Consider the following 19,712-nt stretch of genomic DNA (forward strand, 5'->3'; position numbering starts at 1 on the left):
GTGTTATCAAAATTCTGAAAGCGCCCACAGGCTCAATAAGATGGGTGACCTCTGCAGGAGAACATTGTCTTAATCCGAGCATATCTGGGAGCTGTATGGCCTATAAGCTGCTCATCTGCCGCTGGTCCTCCTGATCACAAAACTTCCCAGTAAAAGACTCAGTTGCCCGGTTCATGGCAGTAGTATAGAAGGATAATGGTTCAATGAAGGAGGTGCAGGAAGACACAATTTGTGGATCATGCTGTATATTTTAAGACAAGTTCACAATTTATTAGAGAACAATATTTGCCTTAACAGACTGCATCTTTCTTTCATAAATGCCCAAGGGGAAAGACTGCCACATTTCATTAAGACATAGAATGGAATAGTGAAATTTTGACATGTTAAAAGTGGTAGAAAGCCATTGACTGTATTCGTACATCACTGGCATGACACATTTTGTTTGTCATGCCCATGCACATTTTCCTTATTCCTTCCTTCTCTCTAAATTTGGTTTTTGAGGAGGAAACAATCTCTGTATATTGTCGAAGGCTTTCACGGTCAGAGTTCATTGGTTTTTGTAGGTTATCTGGGCTGTGTGACCGTGGTCTTGGTATTTTCTGACGTTTCGCCAGCAGCTGTGGCAGGCATCTTCAGAGGAGTAACACTGAAGGACAGTGTCTCTCAGTGTCAAGTGTGTAGGAAAAGTAATATATAGTCAGAAAATACAACAGATCAGCTACGATCAGCAAAAGACAAAAGAGGCCCCCTCACCTCTGCAGGAGTATATCGTATACCTTGAAGCTGTGGACAAGTTTACATCGGGACCACAAAACACAGCATACAAACAAGGATAAAAGAACATGAAAGATACTGCAGACTTGGCCAACCTGAGAAATATGCAGTGGCTGAACATGGACTGACACAAAAGACACAGGGTCTTATTCCAAGACACTGAAAGACTGGACAATTCTACCAACTATTTTGTCAGATTGCACAGAGAAGCCATTGAAATTCATAAACATCATCACAACTTTAACAGAAAAGAAGAGAGTTTAATAATGAATAAGGCTTGGCTTCCTGTCCTGAAAACCTCCAGACTAACAATGACTACAGTCCACAATAGCCATGCAGATTAGCTTTGGATTTCACACATTAACAGATCACTTCAGGATACAGTGGTTCCATATTAACATACCACACCCTCATTAGCACATTATCTTGATACTTACAGGACAATGATTAGCACATTACCTTTGATACTTTTTGCAGGACAGTGATTCAGCTCAAACCCTTTCTGACTATATATTACTCTTCCTACACACTTGACACTGAGAGACACTGTCCTTCAGTGTTACTCCTCTGAAGATGCCTGCCACAGCTGCTGGCGAAACGTCAGAAAATACCAAGACCACGGTCACACAGCCTGGATAACCTACAAGAACCAAACAATCTCTGGTTTGCCCAGGTGTCTGCAAACTGGAATTTATTTGCAGATTTCCCAAGACAGGAACCTTCAGCTATGCTCTGTGTGAGTGCAGGAGCTAGGAAATGCACAGCACTAGAACATATCTGTATGTATCATAAGCTGAAGTTTGTAATATCTGGAGAGCAGTCATTTCTTAATTTTATAAAGTGTGTTCAGAATGTAACCATCTAAATAATAACTAAAATCTGTACTGAATCCAGGTGAAGCTAGATCATTCTTTTTGTACGTATATCCTGAATCATACTTGTAAAACACCATGATAGTTCAACACTGACCTCAAGCCAAACCATGGTTTTCTAATTGCAGTTTATAATCTAAACCAATGGTTTAATTTTCTAAATGTACAACAGGCAAGACATGGTTTAGAGCTGTCTGACTTCTTTTGTCTTCTGCCTCGTAGCACCCAGTTTAATGAGTTCACTGGGTTCCATGATGCAGTGACCACTGGGGGGCGAAGCACTGGCCCTCCGTGGTTTAAGACAAGCAACGGGTAAAGCTATTTCAAACCACTGTTTCTGATTCTGGCTTTGCTGACTGATCATTGTTTGGTGTGATGTCTGAAATGAGCCACTTTTATTATCAAAGGATGGGAAGTCTTGGATCTATCTAAGACCCAACTCGTTTCCTATTACAGACACTATTTGGAAGTTAATAGCAGACTTCTTAGTTGTCTGCTTACAGGGCAGCTATACTACTAACATTTTTAGTTCGTTGACAGCCCTAATCCTACCATTGAAGGCCATGCCTTTTTTGTTTTCAGGTTAACTGGCATGATTTTGCTTTTTTTGACCCTGTGATGTACGAGAGTTTGCGGCAGCTTATCCTTGCTTCCCAAAGTTCAGATGCCGATGCTGTTTTTGCAGCAATGGACTTGGCATTTGCAATAGATCTGTGCAAAGAGGAAGGTGGAGGACAGGTAAGCGCTGCTTGCTACACTTTTTTCTGCTTTCTGGTTAAAAACACATGGGTGTTTTAATAATTTTAAACAGCAAATTGGAAACATGAGCGGACAAGTTTTAAAAATGTATGTCCTGATCTTTTATCTGAACAACAACACCACTACTGTTTTGTAATATTTTTCCCAGGTTGAACTAATCTCTAATGGTGTAAATATACCAGTCACTCCACAAAATGTTTACGAATATGTCCGAAAATATGCAGAACACAGAATGTTAGTAGTTGCGGAACAGCCTCTACATGTAAGTGATGTGAATTTTTTTGTTGTTGCTAGAAATGTATTGGTTTCTTCTTATTGTTGCATAATCTGTGTAGAATTCTACATTGAGATATATTACTATATACTTGATTTCTGGGTAAACCATTTTTGGGCTGAGAATGGTTAACAAGAGAGTTCCCAGTAAACACAAAAAACCAAACTGGTTGATAACAGATTACTGGATACTGAAGACAATCCCTGGTTGATCTGTATTTTCTGCACAGCTGTGATTCATGGCATCTGGGGGAGGGGTTGTACAGATGAAGTTGGGACCTCTTTTAAAAAGGAAATATAAAGTGTGTGTCTTGCGTATTTAACTCAAACAAACAAACAAAAGTGACAAACCGTACAGATGCTACTGGACCCTGCAAGATGATCTCTCCACTGGCAATACATACAGGGAGAATGTCAACACACAACAGCCAGAATGACTCTGTGGCCGAGCTGTTCAGTCCTGTGATAATACTGCCCCAACATATCTGTTACAAAGTAAAGAAGAAGCCATCCGGGTTTTAGACTCGCACGTTCTCGCTCACTGCCTAGAGCAGATCACTTGTTGCTGAAGGAAGAAGTGATGCCTTGTAGGATGGGGATAGGCAAAGGTTTAAGGACAACACTATTGTAGTTGGGGGACGTGTTAACCATTTTTGTGTAAACCATTTTTGGGCTGAGAATCCTGCCTCTTTAGAATGGTTTGGTAAAGACCCCATTGGACATCTTATTGCCAGCCAGCCTGTAGTATTTGTTTTTTAAAATAAGTTTTTATTTTCAAAACAACACAAAAAACATCAGACACAAAATACATGTCAGTTCATACTACACACAATACATACAACCGTACATTGACGAAATTAAACAATAAACTCCTAATCTATTATTCATCATACATTTCTCTGGATGAATCTATATCATTTTGTACCTTCCATCTTACTCTAGATTGCAAATTATGGTAATGAAAAGCTCCCTAAAAAAGGAAGCAAACACCAATACACACACACACACACACACACACACACACACACATATAACTCATACCCTATATGACTATTATTTCTATCGCTAAATGTGATTAAATTTGAAACTTTTAATTTGTAATATACGATTTATAATATATGATGCAAATATAATATACTTTAACAAGCCTGTAGTTCTTGTTGATGTTGAAACTATAATGCTCTTGACTCTTTCAGGCAATGAGGAAAGGTTTGCTGGATGTACTTCCAAAGAATTCATTAGAAGACTTGACAGCAGAAGATTTCAGGCTCCTAGTAAATGGCTGTGGTGAAGTCAATGTGCAAATGCTAATCAGTTTCACTTCTTTCAATGATGAGTCAGGTATGAAATCCTTTGTTAATTTCAGACTTACAGGAGAGTAGTATCGCTCTTGCATGCTTGTTTATGTACCAGTTAGACAAGTGTCATCTTACCATAAGCCTATTGGAAAGCCTTCCCACCAAACTGCAAAAATGAGTTTAGAGGACATGGTGCCTACTTACATCTGTACATCAGTGTTCTCTCAGAAAGGAAACCTGCCTGCCTGGTTAATAAAAACTATCATTTAGCTTTACTATTTATTTGCTAAAATTTGTCCAGGGCCTTTATGTGCTCGGCTTCCGCTCCTCTGCAGTTTTCATTTGAATTGTAGCATGCAGTTAAGCATTGCCTTTTGTGTAACTGTACATTTCCATTACGTAAATTTCTGACCTCTGTAAAATAGGTGCTGTGAACTGTCTGTTCTTTTATTTTGGAACAGGAGAAAATGCTGAGAAGCTTTTGCAGTTTAAGCGTTGGTTTTGGTCCATAGTTGAGAAGATGAGTATGACGGAGAGGCAAGATCTAGTAAGTAGTTTTGGCTAGATTTGTAAGGTTAATTTGTTATCTGTTGGATCAGGGTGCTCAATTCTTCCACTTGGAAAAAACAGATATACCACCTCAGTTTGGGCTGAATCCAGAGAGTTAATTCCACATAATGAAGGAAGCTTTAGCATTGTGTTTGGCCACTGTGTGAACAGGCTGCTGGACTTGATGGGCCTTGGTCTGATCGAGCAGGGCTTTTCTTATGTTTCTTGAGCAAAACTGGTGGTCACTGGCCCAAGGAGCATCCAGCTGTCCTCAGCCAGGGCCAGAGCTTTTTCAGCTCTGGCTCCGGCCTGGTAGAACTCTCTTATCAAATGAAACCCGTGCCCTCCGGGCCTGGCTCAATTTCGCAGGGCCTGTAAGACTGAGATGTTCTGCCAGGCCTATGGTTGAGGTAGTGATGGTACATCGCAGCTGGCCTCCCTATCCCTACACTTATGTTTATTTTTACTTTTCCTTCTTCAGTTTTTGCTTTTCCCCTCTTTCCTCTCCACCCCTTGTTTGGCTGTCCCCATCACTGCAATTTTGTTAGGGTGCCTATTGGAATTTTATAATTTATAAGGTTTTTAAATTTTATAGTTGTATTTTTTAACTGATCGTTTACCTCTGTTGGCTGCTGCCCTGAGCCTGACTAATAGGCAGGAAAGGACGGGATATAAATATAATAAAACAAAAACTCTTTTGTGCTGCATTGCAACCTTCTCTCTAAAAGTGAGTGAAATTCCAAGAAGAACTTGGTGATACCACCAGGAGTGGCTGAGTCTTTCATTCAAAGGACAAATAACTCAGTGGGCATCTCCACACCCTGGCCTGCCTAGAGCAATTTTCAACCTCAAAAGACTAGGACCAAAAAAAGGTGTGACAGAACCAGGGCAGTTTTCAGATAGCAGTTGAGAACTAATGAATCAGTAGTTTCCCAGAGTGCTGCATATCTGATATTTGAACATTATAGATTTCTGCCACTGGTTATTTAACCCATTCAAGCACTTACCTTCTCTGGTTTAGCAAATGTTAAGACCGGAATCACATGCTGTAAGCAACTAGGATGTTTGAAATGATGGTTCTCTGCCATAACTTTTCTTCAACTTGTAAGAAGTTGGGCACAAGGGAATTATGACTTAACTTATGTGTTTCCTGAAGTTGTTAACGGCTTACTTTTTATTTGCCCCTTAGGTTTATTTCTGGACATCAAGCCCATCCTTACCTGCTAGCGAGGAAGGATTTCAGCCCATGCCTTCCATCACAATAAGGCCGCCAGACGACCAACACCTTCCTACAGCAAACACTTGTATTTCTCGCCTTTATGTCCCACTCTATTCTTCTAAGCAGATTCTCAAACAGAAATTGCTACTCGCCATTAAGACCAAAAATTTTGGTTTTGTGTAGAGTATTAAAAAAAGTGTGTATTGCTGTGTAATATTACTAGCTAGTTTTTTGTAGATTTTTCCATTTGTCTATAAAAGTTTATGAAAGTTAATGCTGTCATGCTCCCCCTGCTGGTACTTCAGTGATTAAATGCAACATTCCTGTACTAAGTTTGTAACCCATGGGCTGAAGGTGCTCTAGCAATGTTAGACTGTACCCATTTGCTAGACGGCAACTTCTTGGCCAGACTCCAGCCAAAGATGACAGCAGAACAATATAAATTACACTGTGATTTAGCTTTTTTTTTTTTTTTTTTTTTTGCTGAGGGGAGAAATATGTAAAATGTTCTAAAAATTCACTGCTTGCCTTTGTGGAAGGTGTTTCAGCAAAGGCTCTTGTACAGAGGGAGTAGGGAATTTCAAAATAAAAGATGAAGTATGTTCTGTGTTTTATTTTAACTTTTTTTTTAAAAGGTGTTTAATTTTGTGGTTGGCTGCAGTTGTGCATCATGTATATTGAACTTGTAAAAAGTTCTTGCCAGTTCAGAGCTGAGTTGAAAATCATTCACATTTGCTTACAAAAACCACTGCCATTGAATTTTTTTGGTCTGGTTGCATTGGACTCTGGCACATTAGATACCACCACTAATGATTTTGCATGTAATCTGTATACCTTAGTGAGGGTCTTTTTTGTATATAACAAGGAAGCCAATGCACAGTATTTAATCATTCACAATCAACACTTTTGTATCCCTCTTTCCTTGAGCCAGTCGGTCAGGAAGTTGTTCCATTTCCAACTCAAACCTGGAACCTTGTTCTGCTGTGTCTCAGGCTGTTGAAGCTCTCAGCCTAGGCACTGCCTGGTAACTGTAAAATGTTTATAAGATCATGATTATTTGAAGGTACATTTTGAAGAAATTTAATGTTCGTGAGCGGCTTAACTACTTTTGTATCTAGCCTTTTTTAAGTATCTTGTTACAGTTTCTAATAAATTACAGACAAAGTACAAAGTCATACTGAAGAAACTATAGTTTTTATTTATGTAGCCTGTATATTTTTAGTTATCACTGCGCACCACTTGTCCACTAAACCACTGTAAGTGTCATAAGTGGATAAAGTCCATCCTCATCTACAGTTGAAACAAACAGTTCAGCCCACATTTTACAGTTAGCAGAAAATCCTTAATCGCCTGGGCCTTGCAAATTCTTTCTTCTTGCCAGACTGTGTGTACAGCTGGCAATGTAGTTTATTCAACTAGCACAAAAAAATTGCCAAATGCATTGCAATGTGTGTGTGCAGAATGCTCACTTTTGTATTAAAAGGTTTTCTTTTTTTTAAGAGTCCTGTTGTATTTCAGTATATTAGGATTCCATTTGTCAAGTATAAAATGTTATATCAAAGGAGAGGCTTTTAGAAATAGCTTATTCATTGACTCACGGATAGATGCTAGGCTGGAACTCTTTTAATGATGATTAGTTGTAATCTCACCTATTCATTGGGTTCTTGGCATGGGGAAAGTGCACATTACTGAAAACGTGCCCGAATTTCTGCCAAAGTGGAACATTCTTTTCCCTCCCTTCTCCTCAAAGCATTTTCCCTTTCTGCCTTAGCTTAAAAATAATGGTTTTGGGTTTTTAGTAGAATGTCTAACTCTAGCAGGCCTTGCAGCTCTCTGGAACACAACTCTGACCTCCGTGTAGCAGACTCTGAAGACTGTTCCACCCCCCTTTAAAAGGAGACTGTGCCAGGCTTATTTTTTTAAAAACAACAACACAAAATAACCTGTGGGTCCTTGTTTTAAAAAAGTAGGGTTTCCTTCTGCATGTACTGATGAAACAGCTTCCCCAAGAACAGCCATCCCGAGCATACAACAGAGGCTGCAAGGATATTTTTAGTGGATATAGAATCCTAGATTCTGCTCCTGAGTCTGCCACCGGATTATGGCAAGTTGCTTAATGTCTCTGAGCCTCTTTCATTCTGTAAAATAATGATAGCTACCTACCTCACAGATGTTGAGGCTTAAAAAAGTTAATCTCCAGTGCCCTCTTACAAAATGGCTGTGTATATTGTAAAGTACTGTTATATATAACCTGTATATATATATATAGCATACTCATATGTTATATATATAATTCTGTATATAACATAGCTGTTTTACAACAGTCACAGCAGGATAAACGGCACAGTAAGCAAACCCGTTACGGTAGCTTAACAACTGCATATATACAATTTGCTGACTCTCTAATGAAAGGGGAAAGTTAGAATCATTTATGCTGTAGTCATTGACTCGAGATGTATATGTAGCTATATAAATAGCTCTACTCTGTATATTTGAACAGTATCAAGCTTTTAATAAGAAATGTTTATTAAAATTGTACACCGCATTAACTGTCTGACTTAAGTTAGTTTCTTTTATCATGTGGTGGAGAAAAGAGAGGTTTGTAGGAAAGTTTTAGTTTTGTTTTGTTTTTCACCCATTTGAAAAAAATTACAGACGTAGTTTCTGTAAATGTTTCCATTTGCTGATTCACAGAGCTTGTTTTACAGTTGAGACTGAGGCTTTGGGGGGGTTGTTTCTAAACTGATATGGGTTTCTTGTTAGTCTGACCTTTAGATGTTACTGAGCCTTCTGGCTTGCATGAGGGTTTAATACCTGCATCAAGATATTTGGCTCTTTGAACCACAGATCTTTGACCTCTACCTAGATAATGGGGTCTGGGAATGGGTGGACAGTAGGCAGCCTTCCACTGTGAGGTCTGTACAAATGATAATTGTAAGAGATGGTAAAACACCACTTTCCCTGTTTGCCTGATTTATTGCACGCTCATATTTTTTTTGCTTCTATTAGATGTTTCCCCCCCTCAGTTTAAAATGAGTTCACAGCGGTCATTAGATTGGGCTTTAGTTGTCTGAGCAGATACCATGATATAATTTCTAGTTTTGGCAGAGGCAATTTAAATCAAATAGAAATTTGCAAAACCTCAGTCAGTGTGTCTGTGTGTGTGTGTGTGTGTAGGTGGGTGGGTGGGTGGGTGATTGAAGGGTGTTTTATTCTGACTTGCTATATTTAAAACTGAGCACAGGACTTGAATATATACTGATCCTTTCGTTCTGCCCGCTATGGGCTCTGCCATAACACAGACCCTTCTACTTGAACTAGGAAAGAGATGGGGGGGGGGGAAATGTAGCACCCTAACACTGCTTGCTGTTGCTGTTCTGGGGGGTGGGTGGGTGGGGGAGAAGCGATTTAAAGGATGATAGCAATTAAAGTGTAGTGTTTGTATCATTGATAAGAATATGAAATATATCTACTACTCTCACAGTAGTCTGTAGTTTATTCACCATAATGACAAAAAGCATTATGCAGGCCTGGAAAGGGTGACTTTAAAAAAAAAAAGTTCTTCCAACTTAGACAAGACAACTCACTCCATGAAGCCCTGGGTTTTTATGTCCCAAAGCAGACATAGGTGCTTAGCTGCAGTGGGAGATATAAATAGCCTTACTGCTCCTTCATATCTCACTACTCTTGCTGTGTTTTGTACTTCACACATTGTGGGAAGAACAGCACTTCGCAGGCACCCTGAAGCTTTCTCCCTAGCTATAGATTCTTTATGGGGTATCACACAATGCTATCTTAGTCCCCTCCAGTTTAACTGAAAAGTCCCCCTCTTCAGAGTTTGAATACCAGCTTTTTGCTGGGAGCTCCATCTCAGACTGGGCTCAGGGAAAGCAGTCACTGGCTGTGCCTTAGGTAATAAATAATGCTTGCTCATATGGGGGGTCTGAGCCTCTCAAAGGTATTCTGGTAGCCCCTATGCAAATTCTGGGATTTTCAGCTGAAGACTCACACTCTCTTTGAGAAACTGGTGAAATTGGTATACATGCTTTGTGATCCTTATGCATATTTTTCCTACTGGGCTTATTTTAAAATACATTCCCCCCAAATGCAGCAGCGATAGAAAGCCAGTGTGGTGTAGTGGTTGGAATGTTGGACTAGGATCTGGGAGACCCAGGTTCAAATCCTCAGTCTGCCATGGAAGCTTGCTTGGGTGACTCTGAGCCAGTCAAATACTCTCAGCCTCACCTATCTCACAGGGTTGTTGTGAGGATAAAATGGAGAAGGGGAAGAACAATGTAAGCTACTTTGGGTTCCCACTGGAGAGAAGGGCGGAGTATAAATTAAGCAAACTATATGTAACTCTGAAATAAGCTTTCCCAGCAAACAAAAGGCTCAGTACAGCAGCATAACTCTCAATGAAATGGACAATATCAAGTTGCAAATTCAGAGCTATGCAAGATTGTGGCAAATGAGTGTAAGCTTGTTAAGGTTGATCATTGAAGGTGCTGATGTGTTGTTACCCTTCATCTTGCTTGGCATGGACTGAAATAAATGGGACATCCAAGTGTTTTAAGGGAATGGCTTCTTTACTGTGGATGATTTTCATTGGTTGGCTGGATTTGGTAAACTGCCTGTTGTTGCGCACAATATCTCCAGCAGATCTTCACTGCAAAAAAGCTTCAAGAAAATATACTGAGGAAATCATGGAAAGAAAGATCAGTGAATAAAGAAGCATTTGTCACTTGCGTGTGAAATAAATTGTCTGGGTTCTTTTGACCCTATTTATTTCTGAGAAGTTTGGATGAACAATGTTTGTAACCGGCCAGACAAAGCGAACTTTGGAATCAAGTAGCGATAATATACAGGCAGTTCTCTTTCTTGTAAGTAGATAATGCCAAACTCATTTTTTTTAGGATGTGTGTGTAATACCTAAATATATCTGGTTTAAAAGCCTTGATGACAGAGGATAAAATGTGAGACAGGTGTCCTTGTCTGAAGTTATAGAGTTCAGTTTTGGATAAGTGAGGATTTGGCAGTGATTATCAGTCTAGCTTAGAGTGTTGCAGGCTGCTTGTAATAAAGGGCAAATTCTCTTTTCATTTTGCTTTCAGTTAATAGTTTTTCAGAAATACGAAGGCCGCTATCAATGGCTGCAAATGTTGCAGATATTCCTGTCCCATTATGTGGTCTCTGGTTAGGCTTAGCATATTTCTACAGTGATTCAAAAAAACTCAAAACCTGTTTGACCAGAGACAATAGCAGGGTGAAAAAAATGAACATCTATTGTCTAAAGCCCAATGGTTGCATATCATCACCTTTGAGCATCACTTTCAAATATATTTATAATGTCCATCTGCAAAGAAAAAAAATGCCATGTGAGCAAACAGCCATATTTCATGCTTGAAATATTGACTGCTGTATCTTAAAAATTAGGAATTCTACAATGTATTATCTTGGGCATTTTTGACCCAGTTTCCCTATTTCATGTTCAAGTGCCATCCGTAGCTAGCAGTGCCTCTAACTGCTGGTGCCCATTCCTGGGAAAAGATCAGCGCACCATTATTTACATAGGGCTGTCTTTGAAGAATGTAAAATGCAGCTGCTGTTGGTGGTAAGGTTCCCAAATGGCAAAAGCGTCAGAGATCACATCCTCAAAGAGCTAGCGAAACCCTGGGACCACTTCATAGGGTTTTTTAGCATTTAAGGCTCTTCCATATATTCCCCTCATAGTCTGAGATCTTCAGGATAAATCCTGTTGTGGGTTCACCCATTATCTGAACCTAAGTACTGGCTAAGGGACTTCAATTTGTGTGTGTGCTGCTTGTTAGTATTCTAATGGTTGAACCTGTTGCCACCCACACTCTGAATCTTACATTGTCAAAGAGGCCAAATGAGAATGACAGTAGTGACCCCTCCTTTTTGCTTTTTAACAAACATCCAGATTAATGAAGAGTTCAGAAGTTAAAGCAATGCTGTGTGGAAGCTTTATTTTATTGTTGGTCTTTGGGTTTAGGCAACTGTGTGTGTAAAGTGCCGTCAAGTCGCAGCCGATTTATGGCAATATCCTCTTAAGACAAGCTTTTGCTGGTTAGGCTTAAAACTGGTTTCAGATACTGTACCAATAGTCTTGCAGGAGGGTTTTTTCCAGTGTTTATTTTGTGTTTTGCCTGTCTTGCTGATTTTATCATTTGTTTTTAGAATTATATTTCATCTGCATGGTTTCTATGCAGGCACACATTGGGACTGCACAGGCGCTGGCCAGCCACGGATAAGATTTGTCAGCTTCTAGCAAAATTGAAAGTGAGAGTGCTCCCCCTCCCCTCGGGGCATGCAGCCTTCCTGCCCAAACGGTCACATGACCAAGGGGGAGGGAGCACTCTCCCCTCCAGTTCTCTTTCTGCCGCCACGGAGAGAGAACGTGTCTTTAGCTTCTCTTCATTATGGAGTCTAAAAAGGCTCCTTTCTTCAAAACTTGCCACTCTTGCGGCACTAAAATGGCGAAAACCGATTGCCATAAAGATTGCCTTCTTTGTCTGGGCGAAGGTCATATTCCTTCCGCCTCTAAGAGCTGTGCTAAGCTCACTCTAAGGGCATTGAAGGCCCGAACTGATTGTCTCACGTCTCATCTTTACATGGAGTCCCTTCGTCCGAATCCAGGGGAAGGTACTTCCAAACAGCCGGCTGGCCCTGAAGAATGGGCTTCGGCTTCCACAGAGCCCGTGAAGAAACTTCCTTGTCAGGAGATTCAACAGGACGCCGGAGGTACGTCTAAGCGAGGCAAATCCTCCCTTCGGTTCTCTAAGAAAATGAAATCCATCATTAAACCAGCCACATTCATTGCCCCGGTCGTTCCGGAGCACCAAAAGCCTCCGTCGAGATCGCCTCGGCGCCGATCTCAGTTGAAATCGCCTCGGCGCCGAACACCGTTGAATTCATTTCAGCGCCAATCCTCGTCAAGGTCTCCCCGACACCGATCGAACTTTCCTCGGTGCCTATCGTTGGTCATCGTTGATTAGTCCCTTTGCCAACCAATGCCACTGATAGTTCTTGAGGACACGCCTCCTTATGATTCCCTGGCTAAGCCCTCTGCTACGGTTCAGAGCGGGTCCCAGGATGATCATCAGTTCTGCACTCAATTCCTTACACAACTGTATAAGAATGTGCCTTTGTCGACGCCGGACAAGCTTCCTCCGAGGGTCGATGTCGGTGCCATTACACCAAACCCACCTGCCTCCAGCACTGGAGCAGTCGGCGCCGCTGCAGAGGTCCAAGCCCATGGATCCGATGCATGCCGTCAATTTGGATCACGCAGCCCTTCGGCTTCGACCCATCGATCGAGACCACATTCCGGAGCCAATCGTGTCGGCACCGATCCGAATCCCATCGCCTGTCCGATCATCAATGTCGGTCTAGATTCCAGTCGCTGTCCGATCATCACCGCCGATCTAATTCTCTACATCAGTCAAGATCCCATCGCCTGTCCAATCACCGGCGCCGGTCAAGATCCCACCGTTGGTCCAATCATGGAGGTCGCTCCACACCTAGGAGCCACTCCGTTTCTCAGCGCCGATGTTATCGGCACTGACATCCTCGGTACTGATCAGATTCTTCAAGGTCCTCTTCCTCCTACGACTCAGGATTCAGACGTCGTAGAGGGACCCGGCATAGCCAATCGTCCTCGACACAGTACCGCAGCCTTAGAAGTTGGTTGCTTTGCTGTCACCGACATAGACTCCGCGGCGACTCTCATAATCTCTCCTTGCATCAACTCCCTCATGTTGATCCTTGGCGCTGAGAGGCTTCTAGGGACCGTGCGTTGCAAAGGCAAGAAACCCCTCAGGAGATTCCTCCTTCAGGCTCTCCTGCCATTGTCATGGACACGGTCCACTCTGAATCCGATGCTACGGCTACTCAGGACTCTGACTCTGAATCCCGCACCTCGCAACCCTCACCTGGGGACATTGTGGGGGACACCAAATCAGTCTCCCCTCCGGGGGATGTTAAGCTGTATGCAGAGAAGGTTCTGAATATAGATTACCGTCCTGATGATTCAGGACCTGTCGATTCAATTATGGATATTTTACATTCCCCAGAAACAGGTCCTGTTGCCCTTCCAATGATTAAAAGCATACTGGAGGTGGTCAATTCTAACTGCACCAAGCCAGCATCGATTCCCTCTTCCTCTAAAAGGGTTGAAAACCTTTATAAGATCCTTCGTGAGGGCGGTGAATTCCTGTACCAGCACCCTCCCCCCAATTCTATGGTGGTCGAAGCCCTACCAGGCAAATATAGATCGGGTTCGCACTCCTTGCCCCAAGACAGGGAGGGATGTAAACTGGATTCCTTGGCTAGGAAAGTTTACACCTCCAGCGCAGTTGCTCTTTGCATTTCTAACTTTATGGCTGTGATGGCCAGATACCAATATGCCCTATGGGATAGAACCTCCTCACAGATTAGCATCCTTTCTGAAGAGCAACGCCGGTCGGCCAAGGCTGTGCAGGGCAAAGGCATGACCCTAGCTAGACAGCAACTAACGGCTGCCTGCCATGTTGCGGACGATTCTAGCAAAGCCATGGCTTTCTCAATAGTTCTTCGGAGGCACGCATGGCTCATACAGTCCGCCCTCCCATACAATACTCGATCGCGAATCAAAGACTTGCCCTTTGAGGGCACCTCGCTTTTCAGCGATCAAACTGATACATTTCTTGATCGACTCAAGAAAAACAAAACCAATGCTAAGTCCCTGGGCATTGCTCCTACTGTACCGGCCTATAAGCCCAGGTACTTTGGTAGACAGAACCAAACATCCCGGCCCTACAGGTACCAAGGTGCCTTCCAACAGCAATCCCACTTCCGTCTTCCTTCCAAAACAACCAACAGGATTGGAAGTTTATGGGCAGACCCAGACCCTGCAAGGGGCCCAGACCATCTCCCAATCGCCCTCCTAAGCCTAAACAGGCATGACTAGATACACATGTTTGTTTCACAGACTGGTTGTTTGGGTATTATAATGTTTGGTGTTCCATCACAGAGGATATGTGGGTTCTTAGAATAATAAAGCATGAATACTTTATTGAGTTTGAAACCCTGCCTCCCTACCTCCTTCCGGCTTACACTACTCCGCAGGCTCCCGCTCAACTCTTACAGGAGGTCCAGGAACTCTTGGGGAAAGGGGCTATTCGTGAGTTCCCCTCTTCTGATTGGGGTCGCAGGTATTACTCCCGTTTCTTCCTGGTTGACAAAAAGGGGGGGAAACACCCTATTCTGGACCTGAGGGGAGTTAACGACTTTGTCAAAGTCCAGACGTTTTGCATGCTACCACTTCCCGAGGTCCTTCCTCTCCTGGAGGAGCAGATGTGGTTCGTTGTTTTGGATTTGCATGACACATACTTTCATATCGCTATCCATAACGAATGCAGACGCTATCTCCGTTTTGTCTGCAACAGAAAACATGAGTACACCGTTCTGCCCTTCAGTCTGGCCACAGCACCCGTACCTTTACGAAATGCTTGTCTGCGGTGGTCGCGCACCTAGCCCTCTGGGGATGTGTCATCTTTCCATACTTAGATGACTGGCTGATAGTCGGTACCTCTGAACACTCCCTTGCTAGTCAAGTGCAGGTTGTACTCTCCGTCCTAGCAGACCTGGGTCTCGTGGTCAAGTTTAAAAAGTCGCACTTAACCCCCTCCAGAATCATAGATTTCATCTGTGCGCACCTAGATTTGGTCACTGCTAGAGCATATCTTCCTGTCCAGAGGATTCGCTCCATCCAGAAGCTGGTTAGCCAGTTTTCCAGAAGGCGATTCCAATTAGCCCACAAATTTCAAAAGCTCTTGGGCTTCATGGCCTCCACCTCGGTTGTGGCCTTCGCTTGTTTGCGGATACGTCCCTTGCAAACTTGGTTTCTCAGAACATTCCGGCTGAATGTTGACCCGCAATACAAGCGGCTGTCTATACCCAGATCAGTTATTGCTTCTCTGGGATGGTGGTCCTTGGAGACTAACCTCTCGGCTGGTGTTCCCTTTCAATCACCTACCTCACAGGTTCATATGTTCACTGATGCCTCCCTATCAGGTTGGGGCCCCCACTGTATTTAGGGCCCATGGTTTGTGGTCGGTCCAGGAGTCTACCTTGCACATTAACCTTCTTGAACTCCGTGCTATTAGGCTTGCTCTCTGTTCCTTTGCAGGAATCTTCAAGGGCAGGCATGTTCAGTTCGCAACGGACAGCTCCACCGCTCAACACTACATCAATAAACAGGGAGGCACAGGGTCCATTTTGCTTTGCAAGGAGGCCATTGCGGTCTGGGAGTGGGCCATTTCACATGGCACCACTGTCACTGCCATTCACATAGCAGGCACGAGCAATACGTTCGCGGACATGTTAAGTCATCGTCCAAACTACACGAGCTTGCTATAGGCACAGATTGCCTTCGTCATCTTTTCCACACATGGGGCACACCGCAAATAGATCTTTTTGCGACCCAGCACAACACGGTATGTCTGCGGTTCTGCTCCCGGGCAGGAGTGAGCCCAGGTTCCATGGGGGACGCATTCCAAATGATATGGTCAGGCTACCTTTTTTACATGTTCCCCCCATTCCCCTTACTGAGCAGAGTTCTGGCCAAGATCAGGACGGACAGGACAAGTTGCATCCTAGTAATGCCATTTTGGCCCAGGAGGTCCTGGTTCGCAACACTGATGTCCATGGCCCAAGGGAAATACAGGTTTCTTCCTGAGATATCCCCTCACATATCTCCCAAGGTCAAGCTGGCAGCTTGGAGAATTCGAATGTGAATCCCTGGTCAGATAGGGTGGGTCAGGTGTTTTTGCACTCCCTTAAATCGTCTACCCAACGCTCATATGATGCCAAGTGGGGAAGGTTTTCCTTGTGGGCTGCTGACAAAGAGTTGTCCCCAGTTACTTGTCCCCTGTCGTCAGTCTTTGACTACCTGTTATGTCTGAAGGATTCTGGACTGTCCAGCTCTTCTATTAAAGTTCATTTGGCCGCCATTTCGGCTTTCACGTTGAGCTGGACTCTTTTTCTGTTTTTTTCTCATCCACACTCAAAGAAGTTTCTACGGGGGCTCACCAACGTCTACCCCCCGGTGTCTCCACCTGTTCCACAGTGGAGCTTGTCCCTGGTATTGTCCCAACTCGAAACACCCTTTTGAGCCTTTGGCTACATGTGATTTATCCTTTCTGTCATATAAGGCTGCCTTTCTGGTTGCTATCACCTCAGCCAGGAGGGTTAGCAACCTAGCAGCCCTTAGTCATTCCCACCCGTTTACTAAGTTTCATGCAGACCGAGTGGTTCTGAAACCTAAGCTTTCATTTTTGCCCAAGGTGGTTTCCTCTTTCCACCTTTCCCAAGATATTGTACTACCCGTATTTTTTCCAAATCCATCTTCCGATGCGGAAAGGGCTCTGCATTATTTAGATGTCTGTAGGGCCCTCCTTTTTAATCTACAAAGAACTACAGGCTTTAGGGTAGATGATAATCTTTTTATTTGCTTTAGTGGCCACCACAAGGGTCACTGGGCTTCCCCGCAGACCCTGTCAAGGTGAATTACCTCAGCCATTAGACTTCCTTATGAGCGAGCACACGTGGATTGCCCAGACATGATCAAGGTGCACTCCACAAGAGCTTACGCTGCCTCCCTCGCCTTTTCGTCTAAAATCGACCTCCGCGACATCTGTCGAGCAGCAACATGGTCGACCCCTTCTACATTCATGAAGCACTATGCAGTCGACGTGGATTCATACAGAGAGGCAGCAGTGGGACCGTCTTGCGGTCATTATTTTGGTGACTGTCCCACACCCGCCATCCTGGTAAGCGAGCTTGCTACTCTCCCAGTGTGGGACTGCATAGAAGCCACGCAGATGGAAAACAGGGTTTCACTTACTGTAACTGTTGTTCATCTGGTGGTCTTCTATGCAGGCACACATCCCTCCCTTCTTCCCCGCTGTGGGACCTCTCCGCAATACACGTGGGGGGTTCCGTGGCGGCAGGTTGGAGAACTGGAGGGGAGAGTGCTCCCTCCCCCTGGGTCATGTGACCATTTGGGCGGGAAGGCTGCATGCCCCGAGGGGAGGGGGAGCACTCTCACTTTCGATTTTGCTAGAAGCTGACAAATCTTATCCGTGGCTGGCCTGCGCAGTCGCAATGTGTGCCTTCATAGAAGACCACCAGATGAACAACAGTTACAGTAAGTGAAACTCTGTTTTTACATGCTTTTCCATCATGGAAGTCCAGATATTGTGTGTAAGGCCCCCAGGAGGCACTGAGCAGACTTCGACCTTCAAGCAAATTTGCTATAACATGTGCCTTCTAACCGTGCCCTGAACCTATTAAGTTTCAGAAGTCCAAAAAGAAAAAAAGGAATCATACAAGGTTTAATAGTAACCTGAAGATTCATGCATCTTGAAGAAGATTCATGCCTCATATATTGTTTCAGTTATGTTGCAAGTGTAAGTGCTTTCTAAAGAGTCAGGAGTTCAACTCTGCTGTGCGTCAGAAAGAAAAGGAATCCTGCTGTCAAACTATTTAAAATTCCGAAGGCTCTTCCCTCAATCACTACATGCATTTCCTGAGGCAAAACACTTTCTGAACCGGAAAGGTTTGAACAATACATGAATGATGGTGCATGTACTGGGAGCATTAACCCTAGTATTTCTTCAGAGATGTCTGCAGCTTAAACAGGTGACCAAGAAAGGTGTAAAAAAAGCCCTCAAATTTATGCAGGGCTGGCCCTAGCTCTTTATAACAAAGAAGGTTCATGACTAGGGTTGCCAGATTCAGATTGGGACACTCCTGGAGATTTGGAGATGGAGGACAGGTTCCTCAGTGGAGTATAGTGCCATAGAGTCCACCCTCCAAAGCATCCATTTTCTCTGGAGATGACCTGTAGTTCTGGGGGATCCCCAGGCAGGCATTCCTATTCACAAGCAGAACACCTCAGGTTCAAAACAAGTCAGAGCACTGGTTTCCCTCAGGCTGTGTATCATACTGAGCATCCCTTTCTCATGCAAAATCCTCTCGCCCCCTGCTTGTGTGGCTTAATAAAAAAGATATCACACTGAGCTTGTAAGGTCAAACAGGAGTCCAGTGGCACCTTAAAAGACCAGCCTTTATTCCAGTATAAGCTTTCATGAGCATGAAGATGTGGAAATATCCTACTTTGTTGTGTGATCTCCTTCCCTGAAGTTTTTAAGCAGAAGTGAGATGGCCATCTGTCAGCAATGCTGATTCTATGACCGTAGGCAGATCTTGAGAGGGAGGGCATCTTGGCTGTCTTCTGGGATCACTGGGGGTGTGGGGTAGGGTTGCCAACCTCCAGGTACTAGCAGAAGATCTCCTGCTATTGATCTGCCTGTATTATTGTATCAATTCCCAATGACAATAACACAGTAGAAGGTTGATAGTTCAAAGCAGTTTGTTTATTAGGCCCAATATACACACCAGGTGAAAATTGCCCAAATGCGCAGGACAATTCACAAACATCAAAGGAGTTCAAGCACGCATATAATCTTTGGTAATGGGAGATACAAAACACGAAATACGTGGCGTCAATACATAGAACCAATAATAGATATTTAAGGATTTGAGTACCCTATTAGAGATTTGGAGGTGTTACATAGAAATGGTGATCTCATTCTCACTAATGAGCAGTGAAGACCCTCATGGTCAGGGGCTTTTCTATTTGATCCTAAATTACTGCAGTTCTTATTTTGGACCCTGGCAGCTGCCAAGGCTAACTAAGAGGGTTCCTAGCTGGTTCTTATCTCTGGAAAACCAGCTTATGCAAGCATACTAAAGCCATCTATGGATTCTTTAATTAGCTTCTAACTAAGGGCCTCTTATACTTGAGGCCTGTAACATATGCAAGTGCTTGGTGTAACTATACAAGCCACCTCTAATATGCTGAGTGTGGCATGCTCATGAGTGCAGATATACTTTATTGACTAC

At 43.3% G+C, this 19,712-nt stretch overlaps 2 protein-coding genes across 3 annotated transcripts in view; both read left to right on the forward strand.

The window, feature by feature from the left end:
* UBR5 (ubiquitin protein ligase E3 component n-recognin 5) overlaps positions 1 to 6,919 on the forward strand; it is a 90,885-nt gene extending 83,966 nt beyond the window's left edge. For both annotated transcript variants that reach the window (XM_056854609.1, XM_056854610.1), the window contains exons 55-59: positions 2,229 to 2,384; positions 2,554 to 2,667; positions 3,875 to 4,019; positions 4,438 to 4,523; positions 5,715 to 6,919. In XM_056854609.1, coding sequence (XP_056710587.1) covers positions 2,229 to 2,384; positions 2,554 to 2,667; positions 3,875 to 4,019; positions 4,438 to 4,523; positions 5,715 to 5,927 — 714 coding nt within the window. In that variant the 3' untranslated portion in view covers positions 5,928 to 6,919. The remainder of the gene's footprint in view (positions 1 to 2,228; positions 2,385 to 2,553; positions 2,668 to 3,874; positions 4,020 to 4,437; positions 4,524 to 5,714) is intronic.
* NCALD (neurocalcin delta) overlaps positions 1 to 19,712 on the forward strand; it is a 219,685-nt gene that overhangs the window by 236 nt on the left and 199,737 nt on the right. The gene's annotated exons all lie outside the window — the stretch shown is intronic.

This window comes from Euleptes europaea, chromosome 8 (assembly GCF_029931775.1).
Source record: "Euleptes europaea isolate rEulEur1 chromosome 8, rEulEur1.hap1, whole genome shotgun sequence".
NCBI lineage: Eukaryota > Metazoa > Chordata > Lepidosauria > Squamata > Sphaerodactylidae > Euleptes > Euleptes europaea.